At 45.4% G+C, this 24417-nt stretch overlaps 2 protein-coding genes across 3 annotated transcripts; both read right to left on the bottom strand.

The window, feature by feature from the left end:
- Nucleotides 1–146: 146 nt before the first annotated feature.
- Nucleotides 147–16687, bottom strand: LOC133115098 (probable ATP-dependent RNA helicase DDX17). 2 transcript variants are annotated; one of them, XM_061224833.1, is made up of 14 exons: nucleotides 16552–16687; nucleotides 16308–16366; nucleotides 15172–15328; nucleotides 14555–14651; nucleotides 13258–13391; nucleotides 12956–13021; nucleotides 11822–11963; nucleotides 11204–11364; nucleotides 9196–9368; nucleotides 8565–8675; nucleotides 7728–7789; nucleotides 7422–7481; nucleotides 2798–3031; nucleotides 147–2161 (listed from the first exon to the last, which is right to left on the bottom strand). In XM_061224833.1, exons 2-14 carry the CDS (start codon nucleotides 16361–16363, stop codon nucleotides 1605–1607), a joined length of 2010 nt encoding a protein of 669 aa, XP_061080817.1. In that variant the 5' UTR covers nucleotides 16364–16366; nucleotides 16552–16687; the 3' UTR covers nucleotides 147–1604. The 2 variants fall into 2 exon arrangements, with proteins under 2 accessions (XP_061080817.1, XP_061080825.1); XM_061224841.1 differs by having other exon boundaries at nucleotides 16308–16643.
- A 1285-nt stretch (nucleotides 16688–17972) lies between these two features.
- Nucleotides 17973–24140, bottom strand: dmc1 (DNA meiotic recombinase 1). The gene is made up of 13 exons (XM_061232346.1): nucleotides 24093–24140; nucleotides 23852–23896; nucleotides 23605–23751; nucleotides 23311–23393; nucleotides 22971–23023; nucleotides 22707–22748; nucleotides 22174–22246; nucleotides 21573–21664; nucleotides 21288–21361; nucleotides 20804–20918; nucleotides 19261–19321; nucleotides 18953–19069; nucleotides 17973–18096 (listed from the first exon to the last, which is right to left on the bottom strand). The coding sequence occupies exons 1-13, from the start codon at nucleotides 24138–24140 to the stop codon at nucleotides 18027–18029; spliced, it is 1020 nt and encodes a 339-aa protein (XP_061088330.1). The 3' UTR covers nucleotides 17973–18026.
- Between the last annotated feature and the right edge of the window lie 277 nt (nucleotides 24141–24417).

Genomic DNA, 24417 nt, shown 5'->3' with positions numbered 1-24417 from the left:
GACTGTACTGGACCGGTCACTGCAGGAGAGTGAAAACAATTGTTGATTGAACTTCATATTCATCAAAAATAAATTGTCTTTTGAAATGAGGAAAGGGCATCCACAAATTTTAGTCGATTGTAAATAAAAACACGTCTTGCCTCAGAAAGGATCAAATCTTTATTCAAATCCTGGAAAAACAAACAGTATAAAAAGTCAACATGAAAACTGCTACACAAAGCTCATCTATTTCAATCGTTTTCATTGTTGTGCTTTGGAAGGGGCTGTATTAATCACCAGTGTTCTTGATTACTACACCACCGTGGTCTCACATTTGCCCTAGCATAAGGCTTGAACAACATGCAAAAGACAAAGTCTATGCTGGCCGTAATGGAAGTGGTAACGGCTGTAACTGCACAAATATGAAAAAGGGGGGGAAATTATGACCAGAGGAACATAACCAATTGTTCATTCTAGCATCCCTGCACAGACAGGATCTTTGGGGGTTTTGTTCCCCACCCCAAAGAGCTAAAATGCACAATTAAAAATGATCCATTAGGTTCACAACAGAAAGAACTCAAGCCTGTATGGCAGATACAGGGACTCACCCCAAGAACAGGAAGGAATAAACTAGTGTAAATTCCCCAATGTACCCCCACAGGAATGAAAATGGAAAGAGAATAATAAGTGAAACACCTACCTCTTATAAGACCGAAAAGCAAAAGTAAAATACATTCACTACAGCAAAAGTATACATGTTGCAGACAAAAAAAGCCTAAGACTACTGAAAGCAGAGTTAAACTGATACAAAAACCAATGCATCATTGATCAATTACAGCAATTCTAGCCTGATCACACCACTGAATACTTACATGGTGCATGAAATATGGTGTGGTCGGAAATGGAAAAGAACACCTCAGAAATAAAAGCAAATTGCTGGGTGGATATTGGATGAACAGAAACACATTTAATTTTCTTGTCTTTGGCCAAATTGTACCTTTGCTGAAATTGTTTGTGTTGCATTTTCAATTTGACATCTGATTCCTTCACCAAGGGTACACAAATCAAAGCAGTCACAGAGGGGAAAAGCAACTTACAAATGACAAAATGCCATTTCTTAGCGTCTCCCTCAAGCCTCCAACCCCTTCAGTCCCATTAGAATTACAGCCAAACTGAACGCTGAACAGTTCAACACACCCACAAAATCCTAATCCCTTTCTTCTATTTCTGAAAATACTAGAAATCAGTCCAAAACCCATTGATATGCAATGAGTACTGTACTGGACTATTCATGACACTATTCAAACATTTCACTCACTGCTAATGTTGAGTGTTGTGGCCATTTTGAGGCCTTTTCAACACCAAGGTGAAGAAAAGTTGCGGCCTTGAGAAAGAGCTTCAACTGAAAACGTCCAAATGTACTTAAACTAAGCAAAAACTAGGATGGCTTCTTTAAGCATGAAATAAATCTTATCAACCTAAACTTTATCCCACTCAGCTCTTTCTCCCCAGTCCCCTGAACAAGACCAACAACCAGGAATTCTCCACCGTAATGAACCCCTGGAAAATACGGGTAAGCATGTCTACAACGTAATGGCTATGAGGAAGGAGGGCGTTCCCCACCTTTATTTTCGAGGTGGGGGAGGAGGAGGGGGAGGTGGAGGGGCAAACTGGTAGGGGCCCTGTCCAATGAAGCCCAGTATGGGCTGGGGCGGGTTGAACTGCTGCGCCATCAGGGGCTGCGGCCCCCCCGGAGGGGCCGGGGGCTGGCCAGGCCTGCTGCCCATGTTCCCGAACTGCCCCTGCTGCGGAACCGCCTGCTCCGGCCCCCCGCTGGCCGCCCCGGGCGCGCTGGCCCCGCCCTGGGGCCCGGCCCTGGAGTTGTACTGGCTGCCCCCGCTCCCGCTGTAGCTCTGATACTGCTCTCCCACGCCTCCGAAAGACGGAGTGGAGTTGGTCCCCGCCCCGTAGCTGCCCCCGCTGCGGCTGTCCCTGCCGCGGTCCCTGTAGGAGGAGGACGAGGAGGAGGAGCGGTCCCCGTCCCGGCCGGCCCCCGTGCCCCGCCCGTCCCGGCTGTCCTTGCCCCCGCCCACGGTGCGCATGCGCCGGTCACACTCGTCCTGGTACATCATGTTGGGGTTGTTGGAGTTTGAGCCGGTGGGCCGGTAACGGGACCTGCCACCTTCAGGAGACAGAGACGGAGGCATACGCTGTTAACATGACCATGACGGATGAAGAAACAGAGCTGGGGCCTGTTCCAGAAGGCAGGATTACAGAGTTTGCTAGATAACTGCAATGCGTAAAATCTGGACCCCACCCAAAAATCTGAAACATGAGCTGAAATAAAAAGAGCTGTTCTGGGTTTTACTTTGGGCAGTTATCCGGCAAACTCAGTAATCCTGCTTTGTGGAACAGGCCCCAGGTGTCAGACAAGAGACTGTGCAGATTAAGATGGCCGACTGAAGAAAAGGGCACTTGGCTCCACACATTCAACAAAGTGCGCAAGTCCATTCAAGTAAGATGAATGAGAGAAACAGAACTGCAGGGTATGCATCAGGCTTAAAAATGTTTCCACAAAAACATTGTTTCATCCCTCTCCATCATGAGGCTGAAATTTCCCATGTGATCCCAAGACCTTGTGATCCCAAAATGGGTGGAGCTATCACACACTTCCAAAAACTCAACACTTTTGATTGGTTCATACGAGTTTTGATTGGTTCATACAAGTTTTGATTGGTTCATACGAGTCAGTGGCCAATGGTACGAGGGCTTGGCGACAGGAACGCGGCTCTGGACGCCCGCCGGCCCGCTCACTCACCCCCTCCTCCTCCGCGGCCGGAGTCCACCAGCTGCAGCAGCTTGGGGTTGATGGCCTGCCGGGCCTCCTCCAGCACGCGCACCAGGTCGCGCGCCTGCCGCAGGTTCCCGGGGGTGAAGAAGGTGTAGGCCGTGCCCTTGTTGGTGCTGCGGGCCGTGCGGCCGATCCTGTGAACGTAGTCCTCCGAGGAGTTGGGGTAGTCGTAGTTGATGACAAACTTAACATCCTCCACGTCTTGGGTGGGCAGGATGTGCAGGTGGAAGGACAGAGCGGCACGTTATTTTATTGAAGAGAGAGACGAGGGAAAACACTGACACAGGCTCCTCTCAGAGTCTCTGCTCTCTGTGCAACTCGGCAACATTGAACGAATAAACAAGAGGGGCCATTGGTGTCAGTGCTACAATTGAACGGAAAATTATTGAAAATTTCTTTTTTAAGAAAATGCTCACAACCGCATCCTACAAATGGCACTTACCTGTCTACTGAAAGCAGTATTTAAAATTTTCCACATACTAATTACCACTAAATCACAATTTGCAGTATTTAAAACACACTGAAGTATATGTCATTCACATGGCAAGTTAGCATGTTAAAATGTACAAATGTCAGTATAGACAACATGGTTCAGCCAGTCCACCAAGTTGATACAAGACCGTACAACCTTGGGTGGAAATGTAATTCTCCTTCAATGTAAGTTCTCCAGGACTGCGTAAGGGATACCAAGTTCACAGGCTTCCAGTCAGACCTACCATAACCAACTTAGGAGCCACATGTCTCTAATACTTCCACACTGTTATTCAATTAAACAGGAAATCAAGTCTCTGAAGGCCTTGAAAACCCAAGAACACAAGTGAGAGAAGTAGTCTGACAATCACAAGAGAAGAAACCTGGTTGAGTGTGAAAATATCTGGCACAAGAACCACTCTTATACATGTTACTGAAATACAAGGTTTTTGTAAAAGAAAAAAAAAAGAAAAAAAAAACCTTTTTGAGTTCATATTTAAATATCAGTTTCCAATTTAAAGAAATTCAGGTTGGGGGTATTTTTTTTTTGCATGCATTGCCAAGACAAATTCGCAAGGGATTCCTTTTTTTTTTTCTCTCTCTCGAGGATTTGGAGGGTCAGTGGGGCAAAATGCGTATGAATATGTTGTCTGTGGTGCTCATGATGATACATTTTCATTAGAGAATAAAAAGTCTGTTTCTCATTACAGATGGGGCTCAGAAAACAATGCTGCACTTGAGAAATCACAGGGTTCCTATTGTTTTGGACAGAGTAAGAGGGCCTTAACTCCGCATCATACAGGCTATGTTTGGGGGAGGAAGATAAAGAACGCTCATCTGTCCTGCAACAGCACCTATGAAAATCCACTGCATTTGAATCCTGGATGTTTTTAAATGCAGTGGAGGGAAATGTGGGGAGGTGGAAGAGGAGGGGGGGGGTGAGGTACTTACCCTGTTTTAGTGCTGTTTTACAAGGCTAGCTCCCTCTGTCCCCCCCTGATCAGTCCCGGGTCACTTGGAGTGGCTGGGGAGGGAGGGGGCGGGAAAAATGCGATCCTCCCTGCCCCAAAGAACCACAACTCCAGACCCGAGCAGAGCCCTCTCTCCCCGCGTTGCAGGACACGGACTGGGCCCAACACCAAGCTCTTATTGCTCTCCTCGTCTGTCGGAGGACTTTCCCCCCAGCAAAGGACAGACTCTTCTCATTACGGTTTTCCGGGAGGAGAGCTTGCTGGTGTCGGACGCCCAGTGGTAAAAGGGAAGCTACTGTAAGGGGGTTTGAGAACCAGAGATGAAAAACAGGGGATGTAGTGCCTACTCCTATTACCCAAGCTACAGTACCCAAATTAACTCCAACTGAACCTCAACTATAAATCATTTCTGTGCTACAAGCTGCCATTTTGTTTAACTAATAAACTTGGGAGGAGGCCCAAGGAGACCTTCATACACTTTTCGGAAAACAACTTCCTCTGTTCTACTTTAACCATTATGTTTCAGTTAAAGGCAAACCTGCAGCTTTGTCCACCGACATCAACATACAGGAAATGACTCCAAATCCTCCCGAGAAAGCTGTCCTCTTCCTGACCTCACAAAAGCACATACCGTACAGCCCTAAGGGGCACTGAGTAACGACTGAGTAACGACGTCACCTACCTTTGATAACTAATTAAAATACTGAGAAAATGGGTATTATGTTAACTCCAACAGCACCTGTGCAAGGACAGTGTGACGCTGAGGGGGATACTGCAGTGGGATTTCTCGGTCGTGTATAGGGTGCGGAGGTCTGGTTTCGCAGAAAGCCCACACACAGCCAGAACCCGGCAGTGTGCAGGCCCTCCCCACAGAACGGCAGCCTGTCTGAGAGCCCAGCTTAGACACGCTTTAGCAGCAGTAACAAGAAACAGACAGTGGGGCTTTGGGGGGGGGCGGGGGGGGAGCTGCAATGGGACGTCACGATAACCCAGGCTGAGAAAAGCTCCCGGGGGGGGGGGGGGGGGGGCAGTCTTTAGAGGGGGTGGGGGGCCCGTCGGGTTTTTGGGTTTTGTTTTTGTCGTTGTCTCGGCATGATGCACACAAAGGAGTAACCGGCCACAAGGGACGGACAGACAGACGGGAAGGGAGGGAGGACGTTAGAGAGTGAAAGTGGGAGGGAGAAAAGGAAAGAAAAGAAGAGGGTTGGATAATACTGCAGAAGGAGGGAACTGACAGAACAGACTGAGAAAAGGAGCGTTTTAACAGACAGGGGAGAGGAGCAGTGTGCGTTTTGGGAAATGACGAGAGAGCGCGAGAGAGACTCCACCAGGCCAGGACTCCTGCCAGCCAGGACCAGACATGACGCTTGCAGAGGGAGAGGCCAGCCCAGCCACAGGAGAGGGCGGAGGCCAAAGGGAGGCTTGTGTGGAGGGCCCCAGGGGGCAGATCAGAGGGGCCCGGGGCCTGAGTGCTGTGGTCTCTGTTCACACACTGCACTACGCGCAAATCCTGTAATACCAGTGGCAAATGCCACCTGCCACTGAGAAATCACTAGCGCAGCTCCGACATGTAGTTATCTCAAACCCTGCACACAGCCCTGCTCTCCACAAACTGAACGCCACAAACGTCTCAAGTGATGTTTTACACAGGACGCTCAAAGCGCTACTACTGCACTGCCCTTCAGAATCCCTTGCCATTCTGAAACCAAACCTGTTTTTAAGAGTTAAAGAGTTTAAGAGTTAAAAATAAAATATTCACTTAAATGCAAATTCCAACAAACAACAAAGCTACCAAATGCCCTCCTTCCTTGGACAATGCTTATATGTTCAGCATGCTGAACTGAAAACTGCTGCCCTTGTTCTGAGCTCTACTAACGTACAACACTGACCAAGTGAAAGCACTCAAACTGCAGTGAAATGTACCACAGCAAGCAGACGGGGACTTAAGGGGCCCCAGCCCCCCAACAATGCCCCCTCTCTGAGCCCTCCCAGCACACCCCTCCTCCCGGATTCAAATTTGGACTCCCAGGAACCCCAGGCAGCCTGTTTCCTGGAAGCGGGCGAGGGGCCTTATTTGAGGGCTTTGTTTTGCGCTTCGGAGAGATCGCTGTGTCTGGGATTGATAAATCAGGCCTTCTCTCCCCTGTATCTCTCCTCAACTCAGGCTTGGATTAGTCATGCCTAGGTCCGGCTGCAGGCTCCAGTGGGCCTGTGTGCTTCTAGTGCCGGAAGAGACTTGGAAAAAATAAATAAATAAAGAATATAAAAAAACAAAAAAACAAAAAAACAAAAACACAAAAGAACAGAATAAAATAAAAACAGAAAAAAAATTGGTTAAAAACTGATCAGGTTTGGACCTCATCACGCTCCCCATCTCTCTCGTTCCTCTTATTTAAACGTTTAGCTTTGGCTGACAACAATGTACTAAGCATGCAGACACAACAGACTACTCAGTTCAAATGTTTTTTTGTTGGTTGAACATTGGCTTCTAGTTTTCAAACCTGAGATACCACATTAAGAAATATTTTATCAGTTTTTCACATGAAACTTCAATATTCTCTAGTGCAGAACTGAAATTGGACCAACATAAAATGTTGCACCAGAGCTTAACATCAGGGAGAAAATGGATTTGCCTCAGATATTTACACTGCAATGTACTGTTTAGCAATGCATAATTGGGTCAAAAATGCTAACTGGTGCCATTAACCATTAGAAAGCCTATGGCTAGCTAGGGAATACAGTGGAGGGGCAGTTACTCGATTCATGTGCATCTATTGAAATATACAGTAGTCCATTTGCCTTAGGTTCATTTAAAGCTCTAACTTTCTTCAATAAATGTGGTCACACTTGAAAATGCAGCCAAGGGTAGAAGATGCTGTGATATGGATAGTGTGTGTGTGTGTGTGTGTGTGTGCATATGAAAATTCAGAGTGTAGAAGATGCTGTGATATGGATAGTGTGTGTGTGTGTGTGCGTGTGCATATGAAAATTCAGAGTGTAGAAGGTGCTGTGATATAGTGTATGTATGTGTGTGTGTGTGTGTGCGTGTGTGTGTGTGTGTATGAAAACACTGCTGGGTGTAGAAGGTTGCGAAGGCTGTAATATGGTGTGCATAAAGACCATATGGGGGTTTGTTATTGGAGACCTACCTAGACCACGGGATGCCACATCAGTGGCAATGAGAATTGGGGCTTTGCCACTACGGAACTCTGGAATCAGGTCAGAGACAAGGAAAGGTAGAAAACAGGGAGAGAAAAAGAGCCATTATGTGACAGTTGAATTACCAGAGTCTCAAAAGGTAGTTGCCAAAAAAGAATCTGAAAAAACTGTCAGCACACTGAAATATCAAAACATGCCACAGGCGTGTCACCATTAAGGAGTGCAGAAGTTATTACTTCCCAAAACGGAATTAATAACAACCAATATCTCAGAATGATTAACAACCAATTTCTCACCGGTCAGGACCCAGTCTCTCTCGGGCTGGCTCTTGTCACCATGGATGCACATTGCAGGCCAGCTAAAAGGGAGAAGGAAGGAATTAAAGAGACAGTGAGGAGAGCTGGCGCAAGCCTCACAGGATTGACAAACAAGGGCACGACATGTACATCCTGACTATGAAAAGTCAGCAGCCATAAGTAGTGAACATCATTCAGCCCAATGGGAAACCTGGAGAATGACGCCATTAGACAGGAGAAAGACCGCATCATTTACAAGTATTCAAATATCTTGTTTAATTAGACGAGATGATGAGTCACAATAACCTGTCACACTGGAAACCTTTCACACAAGGCAGTCCCTTAAGGATGGGCGGACTCCCCATACATTTGAAAGGGCAGAATTCTGTTCTGAACAGGAGTTTTTAATAAATGCTGTATTAATATAAAATTAATGTGATCGAGAGAAATCATCGTAGTAAGCAGGGCATCAAATTACTGTCTCGCACTGAAGTGGTGCATTATTTATAATGCCACACAATGAAGCCCCGGGCAACGCACAGATAAAAACCATGTTGAAAAATTAATCAGAAGGCTCCTCAAATTTTAACACTGATTCAAAATGGAATGCATCCGGCACTCCTAGTGACTCTCATTGAGGTTTCTCATGTGCGTTCACAGAACTCAATCTCAATAAAACAGACAGGAGAACTGAGTGTGTGACTGAGTGTGTGTGTGTGTGTGTGTGTGTGTGTGTGTGTGAGTGTGTGTATGAGTGAGTGAGTGAGTGAGCGAACGTGCGTGCGTGCGCGAGTGTGTGGGCGTGTGCGTGTGTGTGTGTGTGTGTTCCTCCCTTACCCATCTCTCCTCATGCGGCGGGTGAGCTCATCACAGCGCTTCTTCGTCTCCACAAAGATGATGGTCTTGTTCTCCTTCTCGGCCATGATCTCCTCCATCAGCTGGATCAGTCTGGAGAGGCAGAGACAGAGATGCCCAATGCAGGAAAAAGCCCTCTCCACAGAGGCATGCTGCCTCCCATTCCAGAGACCATCCCTCAGACGTGTGAAACACAGAAGAGACTCGCTATTCCCTCAGACATGAGAGGGAGAGTCTCACTATTCCCTCAGACGTGAGAAAAACAGAAGATTCTCACTATTCCCTCAGACGTGTGAAACACAGAAGATTCTCACTATTCCCTCAGACGTGTGAAACACAGAAGATTCTCACTATTCCCTCAGATGTGTAAAACACAGAAGAGTCTCACTATTCCCTCAGAAATGTAAAACACAGAGGGAGAGTCTCACTATTCCCTCAGATGTGTGAAACACAGAAGCGTCTCACTCTTCCCTCAGACGTGTGAAACACAGAAGATTCTAACTATTCCCTCAGACGTGTGAAACACAGAAGATTCTCACTATTCCCTCAGACGTGTGAAACACAGAAGAGTCTCACTATTCCCTCAGATGTGTAAAACACAGCAGTGTCTCACTTGTTGTCCTTCTCGTTCTCCATGCAGACGTCCACAATCTGCAGGATGTTGTGGTTGGCGCTGAGCTCCAGGGCGCCCACGTTGATCTGCACGTAGTCCCGCAGGAAGTCCTCCGCCAGCTGCCTCACCTCCTTGGGCCAGGTGGCGCTCCACATCAGCGTCTGCCGGTCAGGCTGCGCGTGTGTGTGTGTGTGTGTGGTGTGTGGTGTGTGGTGTGTATGAGTGTGTGTGAGTGTGTATGTGTGTGTGTGTGTGTGTGTGTGTGTGTGTGTGTGTGTGTGGGTGTGTGTGTGTTTGAGTTGGGAGGGGGAGATTAGAAAAGTCAGCACTCTTCTGATAAGAGAAACTGGGACATAAATACATTAAGTACCTGCAGCACAATCACAGAAACAGAGGCAGAAGAGAAACCGATTCTGCTAATATGCCATTCTATCCTTTAACAAGAAAGGCCAGAGCCAACACCATTAGGTGTTTAGACTTTAAAATGTAAATTACCCCAAAGTTCATGCAGTAACATCCCACCTTCCACAACTTTTCCTATATATTTGGGCATAAAATTCCCAAATTTTATGTTCCTAAAGTTCTAAAAAAAATCAACTCACTAAAGAAATAGGCAGTTTGTGGCAATTTCCTCACAAAATCTGTGCTTTAAAAAAGTGTCTCATTACAGTCGGTTAACCAGTAACCAGAAAAAGATGAAAGTGTTTCAGAGTTCAGGCGACTGTCTTGAGAATGTGGGTGGGACAAACAAAGTGAAGTTTCAGATAATGTACAACGCCGGGTTGGCCTTGGCGAGGCCACAGGAAGGCTCACACCCATTCTTTTCCTGGAATGATGACTAGGCACATTCTGCATGTTTTTCTCATTCATATAGCTCACATTCCCAACTTGTTTAAGTTATATGAGCTTTTGTCTACTTATCTATGTTACACAGTTCAAAAGTATCAACACTACGTTGTAGCAAAACACAGGGCAATCCACAGGCACACACCCGCTGTTCAAGCATTAAACGGTTTTAAAGCACACCTGCCAGCCAGTCAAAACTGATTATTCACCCAGAGCACGGTATAACAATATTCTTATCTGCGCAGGTATTCAAGGCTTATTGTAGTGACATCTTTCACCCGCAAAGGGGGTCTACTCATTCACCAATTAGCCTACTCATTCACCTCGCTTTAATAAATAATAACAATAAGAATAGTACATTGTTGTTCCATGCCACAAGTTCCCAAGACAGTACATCAAATACGGTCATTGTTTTCTGGTTACCAGATTACCACCTGAAATAGGAAAACTGTAAAAACACCTGGTTCTCCTTTTCCCCCCACTTTTTAGCACTTTCCAGTGTAATTTCCCTGTAATATAATGACACATTTTTCCCCGTAAGAAATATATTATTAGACCTGCTATAACATACAACAAAACCACTCTAATTTAAAAAATAATGCTGAAATCGATTCAGTCCTTTATTTCAAGAAAACATTAGGTTTCGTAGTCTTTATGAAATCAGGTTCTGCTGACTGTAGAAATCAATGCTGTGATGTCGGACAAGCCTGATGTCGCTGGGCTTTAGTGTATGATGGTTCCGATGGTGTAGGGGCGGCCTGTAGCGTAGTGGTTAAGGCACATGACTGGGACACGCAAGGTCGGCGGTTCGATCCCCGGTCAAGCCACAATAAGATCCGCACAGCCGTTGGGCCCTTGAGCAAGGCCCCTTAACCCTGCATTGCTCCAGGGGAGGATTGTCTCCTGCTTAGTCTAATCAACTGTACGTCGCTCTGGATAAGAGCGTCTGCCAAATGCCAATAAAGTAATGTAATGTTCCAAAAAATAACGATGGTTCTCGCTTTAATACGATTATATCCGTGATATCATTTTCTGGAGCGCTGCTGCTTTCATGAACCCATCCGAAGGCACTTACGCACTTCCTTCCTCTTCAGACTACTTTACATAGGACAGCTATGCATACGCTAAAGAAATGCGATGCAAAGTCAGAGGGCCCTCTCACCCGGATCTGGTCCACGATCTTGCGGATCTGCGGCTCGAAGCCCATGTCCAGCATGCGGTCGGCCTCATCCAGCACCAGGTAGGTGCAGCGCCGCAGGTTGGTCTTCCCCGCCTCCAGGAAGTCGATGAGACGCCCGGGGGTGGCGATGCAAATCTCCACTCCTGTGAGGGGAGGCAGAGGGGGAAGAGCGGTCCAGATAAATACGCCACTGCAGCGTGTGTTCTCCGCTACATTTCCATCTAAATGCACCCTCGAATCTACCCTAAAACGCACGCGCACAGAAACCGTCCACCATATCATAATAACAGCATATGAACAAAAGGAGAAGAGACAGTCTTCCACAGGAATACAGAGCCATACTTCAAAAATGCACAGATTTGTGTTTGTGCGCAAGGCCGAGATTCTTTCTGACACCAGCACAATCAAACTGTGCTAGTGCTGTAATTTGTTCAACCTTTCCTTCTTGCAGCATAATGAGGGAGTGATCTACTGTTCTGAACAAGATCCAGGTTAGGTTCCCTCCAAGTCATCCAATCTGTTTGAGCACATACGACCCAGGCAGTGCACAGACAGTGTGCCAGCTTGTACAGCATTATATCTGCTTCAGCAGTCGCTCACCTCTCTCCAGGTCTCGTATCTGCGGGCCCTTGGGCGCTCCCCCGTACACACAGGTGCTCTTGATGCGGGAGGACTTCCCGTATTCAAACGCCACCTGCTGCACCTGCTGGGCCAGCTCTCGAGTGGGAGCGAGAACCAGGCACTGTGCACAGAGAGAGACGCTCAACACTTAACACATACAGAACCAGGCACTGTGCACAGAGAGAGACAGTCAACATTTAACACATGCAGAACCAGGCACTGTGCACAGAGAGACGCTCAACACTTAACACATGCAGAACCAGGCACTGTGCACAGAGAGAAACGCTCAACACTTAACACATACAGAACCAGGCACTGTGCACAGAGAGAAACGCTCAACACTTAACACATACAGAACCAGGCACTGTGCACAGAGAGAAACGCTCAACATTTAACACATACAGAACCAGGCACTGTGCGCAGAGACAGACGCTCAACACTTAACACATACAGAACCAGGCACTGTGCAGAGAGACGCTCAACACTTAACACATACAGAACCAGGCACTGTGCGCAGAGACAGACGCTCAACACTTAACACATACAGAACCAGGCACTGTGCACAGAGAGACGCTCAACACTGAACACATACAGAACCAGGCACTGTGCACAGAGAGAGACGCTCAACACTCAACACATACAGAACCAGGCACTGTGCACAGAGAGAGACGCTCAACACTTAACACATACTGAACCAGGCACTGTGCACAGAGAGAAGCTCAACACTTAACACATACAGAACCAGGCACTGTGCACAGAGAGACGCTCAACACTTAACACATACAGAACCAGGCACTGTGCACAGAGAGACGCTCAACACTTAACACATGCAGAACCAGGCACTGTGCACAGAGAGACGCTCAACACTTAACACATGCAGAACCAGGCACTGTGCACAGTGAGATGGTCAACACGTAACCTGCACATACAGAAACAGGCACTGTGCACAGAGAGACGGTCAACACTTAACCAGCACACACATGCACACACGCATGCATGCCTGCACACAGAAGACCCTTGACATTCCATTCCATGTTACAGCAGGCCCAGATTAACAGGTATTTTCTCATACTGTGTGGAAGTATTCCAATATTCTCAGTACAGAGTACTTACAATGGGTCCATCCCCTCGTTCCAGGTAAGGCTGGTGGTTAATGTGCACTATAGCTGGCAGAAGATACTGTGAAGGAAAGAAAGACAGTGAAATGTCAATCAAAAATTAGTCCCAAATACAAAAGTGTCTGTTGACAAAAGGCATCGGGGAACAACTCATCCCGCAAGGGAAAGAGTTCCGGTAAATAAAAATCATTCCTAAATGTGTAAAGGATACATTTTAGAAAGCGCCAATATCTTGATGTGGCATGTCTATTCTTGCCTCCGTGTCTGAACTCATTTCCATGATGAGAGGCCCCTTACCGCCAGTGTCTTCCCAGACCCAGTCTGGGCGATGCCCACCATGTCCCTCCCGCTGAGAGCCAGAGGGAAACCCTGAGCCTGAATGGCCGTGGGCTCCTTGAAGTTCTGCTGCACCAAAACGTCCAACACGTACTCTGCAGAAGAAAGCAGGGCCATGCGAGGGCTTTAACTACATGGTACACATGTATGCACAAAATGTCATTGTTTTAGACCGCTAGGAAAGTCATTCAGTGGTTCCAAAAGTACTGCAACACCAAGCACAGGATGACAGCTGATGCTCGTTTTGGAATGCAGAAATACCTGATTTGCTCAAAGGTGACAGCGGTCTATACTGCAGTCTATACCCTCCTACGGATTGTTAGTCTTAGCAGTTATTTTTTTCCCCCCCCGTCAGTTCTGATTATTTATGACACACAACACAAAGACTGAAAGTAAAGCCAAAACAAATTTAGCAAACAAACTCAAACCAGAACATTTTTTTGCATTAACATTCAGTTATTTAGCAGACGCTTTTAAACCAAAGCGACTTACAAGTGCATGGGTTCTTCAAAAAGTAAAAAACATCAAATCCACAAATAGCACAACACACGAGAGCCGTTCTAGCCAAAAAAACAATCGTCATCGTAAGTGCATAATATATATATATATATATATATATAGGGTGCACAAAAAAAACATCAGAAGGGGAGGGGAGGGTGGAGGTCAGGAGGGAGGACGAAGGTATAGTCTGAAAAGGTGCGTTTTTATGGGGAGGCATTCTGCTGCCCTGACAGTGGTCAGCAAGTCATTCACACTAACACTCAGTTATTTATAATAAACTCACACACTCACACACACACTCTCTCTTGCACACTCTCTCTCTCGCACACTCGCTCTCTCGCTCTCTCGCTCTCTCGCACACACACACTCTCACACACACACACACACACACACACACACACACACACACACACACACACACACTCACACACACACACTCACACACACACACACAGAAACAGGCGTGAACATGCAGCTCGACCACCTGGTGCTCAAACGAGGGGACAACAAGGCAGACCGGAGTGGTCTTGCTGGGGTGTAGGGAGCAACTGATCTTGTCATCATGCTCTGTGACTGCACACAACTAACTTCATAACTTATGGCATGTTTGTTAATCAATAAAAACCAGACAGAGGACTACTGTGAACCACACCTATCAAGATCAACAGCCATTCAGAGTGAATTCTGACTGGACGTGGGTCTAGTGTGGCTACATGCAGGCTGCGTGCTGTTCTGTGTGCCTGTGCACTGCACTCACGGGGGAACTGAGCCTGGTGAAAGCTGGTGACCGGCTTCGGGCCGCCTGTTCCCCGGAGCGTGATCTCCTTCTTCCTGCGAAAATCGTCGATGTCATACTAAAGAGAAACGCAGAGGAGAAAAAACTGAACAACCGTCCGTGTGCATGCAACAAAGACGAAGAAAAACAGCAGAAAAGCCACTTTTCATCACTACAGCCAGACAAGGGTTTATCCTTATTCCTTCCTAATGAAATGCTTGTACCTCAAAGAGGTTTATGAGTTTGACCAGCAGCTATAATGCTGTAAGTTTAGTTCTCCCAAAGAGAGGGGTTTGGGTCAATCTGAATACACTTGGCTACTGGCTCCAAACTGAATTTCTGAATTTCTGTATTAAATGGCATGAAGCTACAGGATGCATGCGTTAACTGTTTGTGGTCAGGTAAAGAATGCAGCCTTGGCCAGGGCTGGCCATGCACCCTTCCCTGAGAAAGGCACCAAACGAGAAGTGCTTCAGTAAATACACGTCTGAAGCTACAATAAGGGACTACGTAAAAATACATTGTTTTTTTAATGCAAACTGGCCTGGGTAAGGACACCAACTAAAAATCACAAGGAAGCCCCGGAGGTCACAGCGAACCTGGCTCAAGCGCTGCACCTCCGGGTGCTCGGTGTAAAAGTTCTTCTCAAACTTGGGCAGCTCGTCCAGGTCCCACTTCTTCTTCCGCAGACGCTCCCCTGGGTTCCCAAACTTCTTGGTGGGAGGGGGTCCACCCCGACTCGACCCAAAGCGAGGACTAGGGAAGAGGACAAGAAAGGCTATTGTACCACTGAGTGGCTAAGGGCTACAGAAAGTGTCTGCCATTTCATAGCACTGGGACAGACAGGGCCACTATCAAGACCAAGGACTTATCGTGCATCATACAAACTACAGCGATGACCAGTCTTGAAAAGTTTTTTTTAACCATCCTATATCAAAACAGTAACTTACAAATAATATGCACCAGTAAATACTTAACACCCTACCCCTATGCACATGTTCCTCCATGGAAACCACAACAGTATTGGTAAACTCTTCCCGTGGCTCTAATGCCCGTCCGAAACTCAAGAGCAAGCAAACAAACTTAGTAATGCACTTCCTCTGAAACACGTCCACCAGACACTGATTCTTTCACTCCACAGCCGCACAGGGCAGCACTTATTGCACAATTAGGGCCTGCAGCTACGCTCACTGGCCAAGTATGGGTCTCCCTGCTTTGCTACCATCCACCTGGCTTTAGCACCTCGGATTCGCTTCCAGACTGCGGGGTGCCTCATTGCATTGAGTTGCTTGTTCATTGAGTGGACAAGCCACCTAACAACTGTTGATCTCATGTCCCATTGGGAGACTCGGCACTAATGAAATCACACTCTAAAATGCACGATACAGATGCAAAAGCAATGTTTAGCCACGCACACGTTTATCAATAATTTGTTGGTGTAATGAAGCTGGCATTAGGTACATTAAACAGCTGCGCCACTGACGTACACAGCCAGATATAGGAGGCATAAACTCAGCTGCTTTTGGTAAATGTAGGGAGCAGTTATATATGCTAGAACTAACGTAATTACACCATTGCTTCACATCACCGAGTCATTTAGTATCATGATCAGGCATTTATAGAACTGCGACTTTGTTGAACAGTTGCGTACTGCACAGTCAACCCTAACCGTTAATTATGGCATTAATTTTAGTCGACAAAATACAAGTTATGATATAAAAGTAAATGGTCTTACCCTCGGTCACGTCCGCGGTCCCGATCTCTGTCTCCATACGATGAACTTCCCCTCATTTCCTACACACAAAAAATACTAGCTAGCTCGCTAACACTAAATAACTTTCCAAAGTAATGCTCAACCTCCTCAACGATATTTTAGTTCACCTTACAAATGTTAAACTTTCTTAAGATAATCAAGGCTTAGAATAAACACTCAAATAAGTATGTATTTGAATATGTGTAGTAACTACAGCAATAAATACCAAAGTCGTAACTGCGGTTGTTATTTTCTCAGTGTCCCGTCTTCAGCAATGTTTTGCAGAGAAGATGGCGGCACAATCGACAAACGTAAGAATACCAGTCAGTCGTACTTACATAGGAGCAACGTGCAGAAACTACCGTACCAAGGCTAAAGAATCACAAATACCGTAGTCTTCACTTTGACGTAGCGCGCGTTGCAGCCGGATCTACGTCACTTTTCATACAGCGCAATGCTCGCAGTTTGCCTTGGGTGCCATTTAAAAAACAAAACAGTTCAGAATTGTACAATACACTCAGTGTCCACTTTGTTAGGTAGACCTGTACACCAGGTCGTCTTTTATTACAGGGTACTTTTATACACTGTTTTTTCATGTAGAAATTGCAACACTTTTTACACATAGTCCTCCCATTTCCAGGCACCACATTTGAGAAATACAGTGCAGTCTGTAAGTATTTGGACAGTCACATTTTTGTTGTTGTCGATCTCCAGCAAACAAACCATTGAAATAAGACAATCACTATGTGGTTCTGGAACAAAGTGTTATGGACAGATGAGATGAAGATGAACCTAGATAGAAGATAGAAAGAGCAAAGTGCAAAGGTGTAGTTAAAAATGTAGTTAAAAGGAACTAAGAATCTTGGTCTCATCTGTCCACCAGACCTTCTTCCAGATCTTTTAGGTATTTCTTAGCAAACTGTAACCTGGCCATCCTGTTTTTGCAGCTAACTAGTGGTTTGCATCTTGCAGTGTAACCATTGTAGTTGTTTGTGAAGTCTTCTGCAGACAGTAGTCACTGACACATGCACAGCTGCCTCCCGAAGAGTGTTTCTGATCTGTTAGACAGGTGTCGGGATGCGGGAGAAATGGGCAGGCGTAAAGACCTGAGTGGCAAGAAGACTCGGTTGGAGCATGTCCGTAACGGGGTGGGGAGCTCCCAGCCAGCAGTGGTTCCGGAATGGCCCTTGCCTCCAAATTCCCCAGATATCCGATCGAGTACCTGGGATGTGCTGGAACAACAAGTTCAATCCATCTCGCAACATGACACCAAGGATCTGCTGTCTTGGTGCCAGATACCACAGGGCACCTTCAGAGGTCTTATACAGTCCATTCCTCGTGGGTCAGAGCTGTTTTGGCGGCACGCGGAGAATCAATCGCATGTTAGGCAGGTGGTCATAATGTTTTAGTTAATTGGTGTATACAGCCTGTATGGTGTTATATGCTGTACCATGGCTCTAGACGATAACACGGTGGAAAACTGACAAATAATGGACAAAACCATCCAGGTTCCCTTTCCAAAGTTTAATTATAAACACACACAACCATTATATATGAACGTAATAAATGTCAATGTAATAAATATGTTATATGGAGAAAAATAAATACAAATACAACACACAAAACTGATAAAAATGAAACGAATATTATAATGCAACATGTAAATGTAGACATTACTATCCACTATCCTGGCCATCCTTTTCACTCTTTGGCATCAGCAATCCCTCCTGCAGTGATCGCAAAAGTGGCTTCATTTTCTGGCATGTCCGGGCTATAGGGAGAAGATGAAGGATGAAGGTGAAGAGTGGAGAGAAATCCCCTGACCTTTATTTTCAAACATTCACCTGTACTGGTACTTCAGAATGAAAGTTAATTCACAAAAGTTAATCAATGAAAATAAACATGAAGTGACATGTTCATTTTCTAATGCAAGCTGTGTCAAAAGATGTACAGAACATATAAAAATAAAGCAAAAAATGCAGCAATAGCAGCAGTGAGGTTTAAGCTATGCTGAAGGTATGAATCTTTATGCAAAGGGATCAAATCCTAAATTGTTCACATGACAATATAAGCATAAAAAGAGCAAACATACACTCAGTGACCACTTTATTAGGTAGACACGTAGACCAGCTTGTTAATTCAAATATTTCATCAGCCAATCAGGTGGCAGCAACTGAATGCATAAAAGTATGCCAACGTGGTCAAGAGGTTCAGCCGTTTTTCAGACCGAATGTCAGAATAGGAAAAATGTGATGTAGGTGACTCTGACAGTGGAATGATTGTTGGTGCCAGACAGGGTGGTTTGAGTATCTCAGAAATTGCAGATTTTGATTCACAAATCTCTAGATTTTTGGGGTGAAAAACAAAAAACATCCAGTGAGCAGCAGTTCTAGAGGCAAAAAACGCATTGTTAATGAGAGGTCAGAGGAGAAGTAATGCAAATAACCACGCATTACAACAGTGGTATGCAGAAGAGCATCTCTGAACGCATAACTTGTCAAACCTCTAAGTGGTGAGGCCACAGCAGCAGAAGACCAATAAGTCTAATAAATACCTAATAAAGTGCTCACTGAGTGTATATCAGCATCACAAAATGTGAACACTTCCAGGAGCTGGTGTGAAAATACCTGTCAAATATTTTAGCAATTCTCATCTCTCCCCTCCCTTTCCTCAAGCTGATTCGTGTGGTTGAGGCATGCGCTAGAATGTGTCCTCCAATAGGTTTCTTGGGATCCGCCTGAAACCTGAGATAGACAGAGGAGTCATCCCATCAGAAGCTCATTCTTCCCCTCATAACTGCAGGCCCATCCCACATGGCCGCAGTGCCCCCCATTAGTTAGGCAGAAATACACTGGCACACACATGGCTTTCCTTTACCAGAACAGTGCCTGTGAGTTTACACACAGCCTCAGATCAACGAGTTCAAGGCACTTACGTCATCCCAGCTCCAGGGTCGGCCGTCATCTGGTTTGTTACGAACACGGCCACGTTGTACTCTGGGAAGTAAACACCATACAGCAATTACGTAATGTACCACAGCTGATTCTTTTTACAATACAATCAGGCATTAGTCCACTCAGCGGGGCTGTAACTAAAATGTTACAGTGCTCTTAATAAGAGCCAAAAGACCCCTTTGTACAGGTACGGGCAAAAAATGTGGAAATACCCACGTAATAGGCATGCCCCATCACTTATAGGGCTATAGGGCACTATATCCCAACATAACAGCCTGTAGCATAGTGGCTGAGGTACATGACTGGGACCCAGACCCTGGGTAGTTCAAGCCCTGGTGTAGATCTGACCTTGAGCAAGGCCCTTAACCCCACATTGCTCCCTGGGCGCTGCATGGTGGGTGTCCACTCCTCCAAAGTAACTTCACCCATCCTAAGTAACTAGGATGGGTGAAATGCAGGACAAATTACCCTATGGGCTTCAATAAAGTATATCTTCTTCAATCCACAAAGACAAATCAGGTCTAGAATGGAGGTTGAAAACACTGCTCCAGAATCAGATTAACTCTCAGCTGGGTGCAGATCTGGTGACTGAGAAGGCCATGGCACAAGGATAACATCTTTGTTCTGCTAATCAAACCACCGGGTGCCCACAGGTACTGTGGATAAGGGCATTACATTCCTAGCAGACATTGCAGTGGGAAAGGAATGCTGCAATATGGGATCAAGGTGCTCACTCTGAATGACTAATTAGTGATCAGCACTCACCTTGCCTTCAACAGGTGCATCCAAACCATGCCACAAAAATGCCCCGACACCATCATGGATCTGCCAAAATCCTTTACAAAGCCACACATACATACGTGTACATTGGCTGAGAATACAGTGAAGAATGATTTATCTGACGATATGACATTTCTCCACTGCTCAGTAGTCCACTGCCTCTGATCTCTGCACCACTGTACTGTGCAACAGCAGGTGGTCTGTGCACAGCAAGCTGAGCTGCCTTCATCACTGGAGCTTCTGCCAAATGTGCCCAAACAATCAGCCCCTTCTCAAAGTCACTGAGGTCTCATATTCCAATGATGGAAACCAGGTCTGCACACCATTTTTGAACTTGACCTTGAGCATGCTGAGATGTTAATTGCCTGATTAACTGAGGAATCACACCTGCGTGGAATCACCTGCTTTCAAAATACTTTGTGTCTCATTTACCCAGGTGCTTCCTTTTTGGCCACTACCAGTAAATTAAAATCTGTATTTGTCAATACAGTCAAAATAATTTTTAATCATATTCTTGGAATACACATGAAATATTCCTAAGCAGACACTTTGGAACATTGTTTACATACAGTAAATATGTCCCTTTTTTGTTGTTCCACTGGATGTCTATTGGGAACAAGTGATCCTGGCTGTGTGTTTGAGGAACAATACAAAAGACTCACTCAGCAGTTAGGCCAGACTGCACACGTCTGTCTAATCCTTATAAATGTGTTTGAAGGTGCCCGGGAATGTGTTACAAGTGACCTTCAGAGATCTTCTGCAGCCGAGAGAGCATCTGAGCCAGTTTCTGCTGCCTCTCCGCTAGCTCCCCCCGGCCAGAGAAATCCACCCGGAATAGAGCCATAATGGAGTCAATGATCTGAGAGAGAGGGGAAGAATAATCCAGACGGACAGTGTAAAGAAACAGACAGAAGGGCTTGTCTTCTTGCCTGGGGTGGAAGCAGAGCTGTCCTTACACTTTTAGGGGCCCTGGGAAAAGATTATTTGGGGACCCCTCCAAAAGAGGGAGTCATACTGCAATGTTTAAAAAAATCTATCTGTCAAGGGAAGGTGAGAAGGCAGGGCCCTAGGCTTAGTGCCTGATCTGCCTAGTGCGAGGGACAGCTCTGGGTGTAAGGCTGGGCAGACTGAAGGCGTTAGTGAGAGACAGTGTGAAACACGCTGAGAAAAGGAACAGGGCCACAACAAGGTGAACAGAGATAAGGGCACAGAGTCTGTGTTCCCCCACCAGCAGTTTGAATATGCCTCCCTCCTCATGGAATTTGGCCGCCACAAAGTCCAACAGCTCCATCTGATGTTCGCCTGTCAGACAAGAACGCGGTTGAACTACGGCCCAGAACAAACACATAAACACACTCACCACTCCCAAAATCAGTTTGTTTATCAAAGCCAAGCCAAGCAGAGAGGTGCATGAGTGCACAGCTTTGGCAGAGACCTATAGGCATTAATGTATCCACGCACAGAAAAAGCTTCCATCTGTGAGAAGGAACATATTGTCAGAACAGGCTCTTACTGGTGTAGGCGCGAGCATATAACACGTTGTCCAGCACAGCCTCTTGGTCCACATTGAACCTGTCTGCTATACCCTTCAGCCTGTCTGGCCGACTGAAAACTCCAGATTAAGGACTTTGTGGAATATTTCAGGATCACCGTCAGAAATTATGTGAACAACTGTGATGAATTCTTCCACTGTGTAGGTATGGGGCGGCAGTGTATTGCAATGGTTAGAGAACTGAGCATATAACGCAAAGATTGTGGGCTCAATCCCCAGCTGGGGCGCTGCTGTTGAAACTTGAATAAGGTACTCATCCTGAAGTGCTTAAGTAAAAATCCATCCGTCTTAAAGGACATCTGTGTAAACAGCTCTGTATAAGAGCATCTGCTAAATTCTGTTTATGTAACAAAAATGTTTAGATCCCAGACACAGGTCATTTGAAAAACATCCCAAATAGCTTTTTATAACACCCCATGTTGCTGGGTACCTGGGTTCCTCTTGTCAGACATCTGAATTCAGCAATAAATATAAAGGTGACGTCATGACTCATTGGTCAGAGGCTAAACTGAAATGCAGAGCATTAAGGTTTGAGAAAGCACTGGGTCAATGAGAGGGATACAAGGTGTTCTCCGTGTCGATGAAGATGACCTTCCCTCCTGTGTATCCGTCTTCTCCCGGAAGCTGAGCCGTCACTGCAGAGACCACAACAGAATGGGAAACGGAGAGATGTGTAACTTATAAGCACCAAAAGGGTGATCTGCCGACACTATTTCCTATACAATCCAATCTAATAAGAGGAATGTTAATGAAACATTACAGAATTTGTTTTCTTGCATTTCATTAACCCAATTATGAGTGCGTTGGTTTGTCAGGTCTTCATTACTTCAAGAAGTTTGGAATTGGAAAAAGAACATCCCTAATATTTTACAAACCAATATGTAGCACATCATAAGATTTGCACATGCTGCTATGAAACAGATCACTGTATTTGCGTGAACGAGTGTCACTACTGAAAGCATGAATTAAAAATATGTAATACTGCTACTAGAATGTCTGTTGCATCGAATTATACACTCCTGATATGATCAGCCAGGCCCCCAAAACAGTGACTTTGTGAGTGGGTTTTTCTCCTGCTAATTTCCCTACACGCACCACATAACGTGTGAGAGAGCTGGGTCTTGCCTGTCCTGAACTCTGTAGAAAACAAAACATGAATGTCAATAATACATTGCTGCTGGAAGGAATGGCTATTAAAATATTATACAACAAGAATTGGTTACTCAGACCTTGTATGTTTGGCCACGTAATCCGGCATAAATGCAGTAAATTTGGCCATACATACTTACATCTCTAAATTTAAGCAAAAACAACCAATATCTAAATACAATACAGCTATTGATGTGAGGGTGGTCTTACCGCCAAAAGCCTCTGTAATAGCCATACTCTCCATCCCTCCACCAAGGAGTTTGCTACAGAGAAGGATTTGGAGAAATGCAAATAAATTGTATGCTGTTATAGACGGCAAGAAACAAGCACCTATGCCAAGATTTGTTTCATTTATTTAATTCACTTGTCATGTATGTTTTGGATAATTTTTATGGTACCTTTTTAACTTGCAGTGCAAGCAGTTCATGACTTTCTCAACTAAATACAGGACAGGTGGGTAAACAGGTGTGTGTCTCTGTCAGCTTCTCTCTGATAGTGGGTGCGCACATATACATGTGGGCATGCCTGCAGGGGGAGGGTGTGCCTTAACTCAAACTCCTGACTGCCTGTTGTGATGCGGAACACTTGTTTTCTTCTCTCGCTATATTCAAATGCTGTCAAGAAACCATTGCTCTTGAACAGAAACACAAAAAGGCACTTAGGAACACATTCAAATGAAAACATGCAGCAGGTGACAAACCATCCCAGACACCAGAGAGTTCCAGCCTGTGAGTTATTCACAATGAATGAAGAAAACAACATTTGTATCACCTACTGCATATAAATGATAACAAAACCATCTGTCAAAATGAGAACACTGAGGACCAGTGGTGAAGGACAGTACCAACAATTTCCCAGCAGCCTCTTTGATTTTGTCAACCTTGGCCTCAGACAAGCCCTTGACATTACAAAGAGCACGGCGGGTGGTCATCTGAATCCCCTTCACTGTGCAGATGCCAACAGACTTCAGCTTCTTGATATCTGCCATGTTCTGAACACAGCAACAGAGACATAGGTTGTTTATAAAGAAAAGGTACACATCAATCTATAATTAATTTTCTCAAAACAAGATTTGGTGACATAGTACTCACTATCCCATGCTTCTGTAAAAGGTCGATGTCTTGGAAAAAGGATTCCTGAGAGGAGAGACCCAAAATAAACCATTTGTACACAGGGGTATTTGCTAGATACTGGAAACACTGGAATATATGGCAGCATGAAGATTACTTAAACTGCCAACTGTCATTATTAGTATCTGGAGCACGCTCAATCCCTGCAAAATGGCTTTCACTCAGTGGAAGGTCGCTAACTTGTAGGACATCAATTCAGTACCTCATCGTCTTGATATCCAACTTCATTTTCTACCACCTGGTCCTCCATAGCATTCCTGCTGGCAATGGCAGAAATTATGGCAATCAGTTTCCTCAAAAAAAGAGATGTGTTGCACCCTAGAAAGCTTATTAACATTTACAAAGATCTAATTTTATCTAGCCATGTAGAAGTAAAAGTAATTGTACAAGGTACCCTTTAAGTCTGTTGAAGACAGGCAAATAATTAATTAAATATATAACACACAAGAATGATTGTATTAATATACTAGCTCTATATACCATAGGCCATCCCTGCTGGAAAAAAAACAGCCCAAGCTAGGTAGCTG

This window comes from Conger conger, chromosome 2 (assembly GCF_963514075.1).
Source record: "Conger conger chromosome 2, fConCon1.1, whole genome shotgun sequence".
In the NCBI taxonomy this organism is placed as follows: Eukaryota; Metazoa; Chordata; class Actinopteri; order Anguilliformes; family Congridae; genus Conger; species Conger conger.
This window is presented reverse-complemented; position numbering and strand designations above follow the sequence as displayed.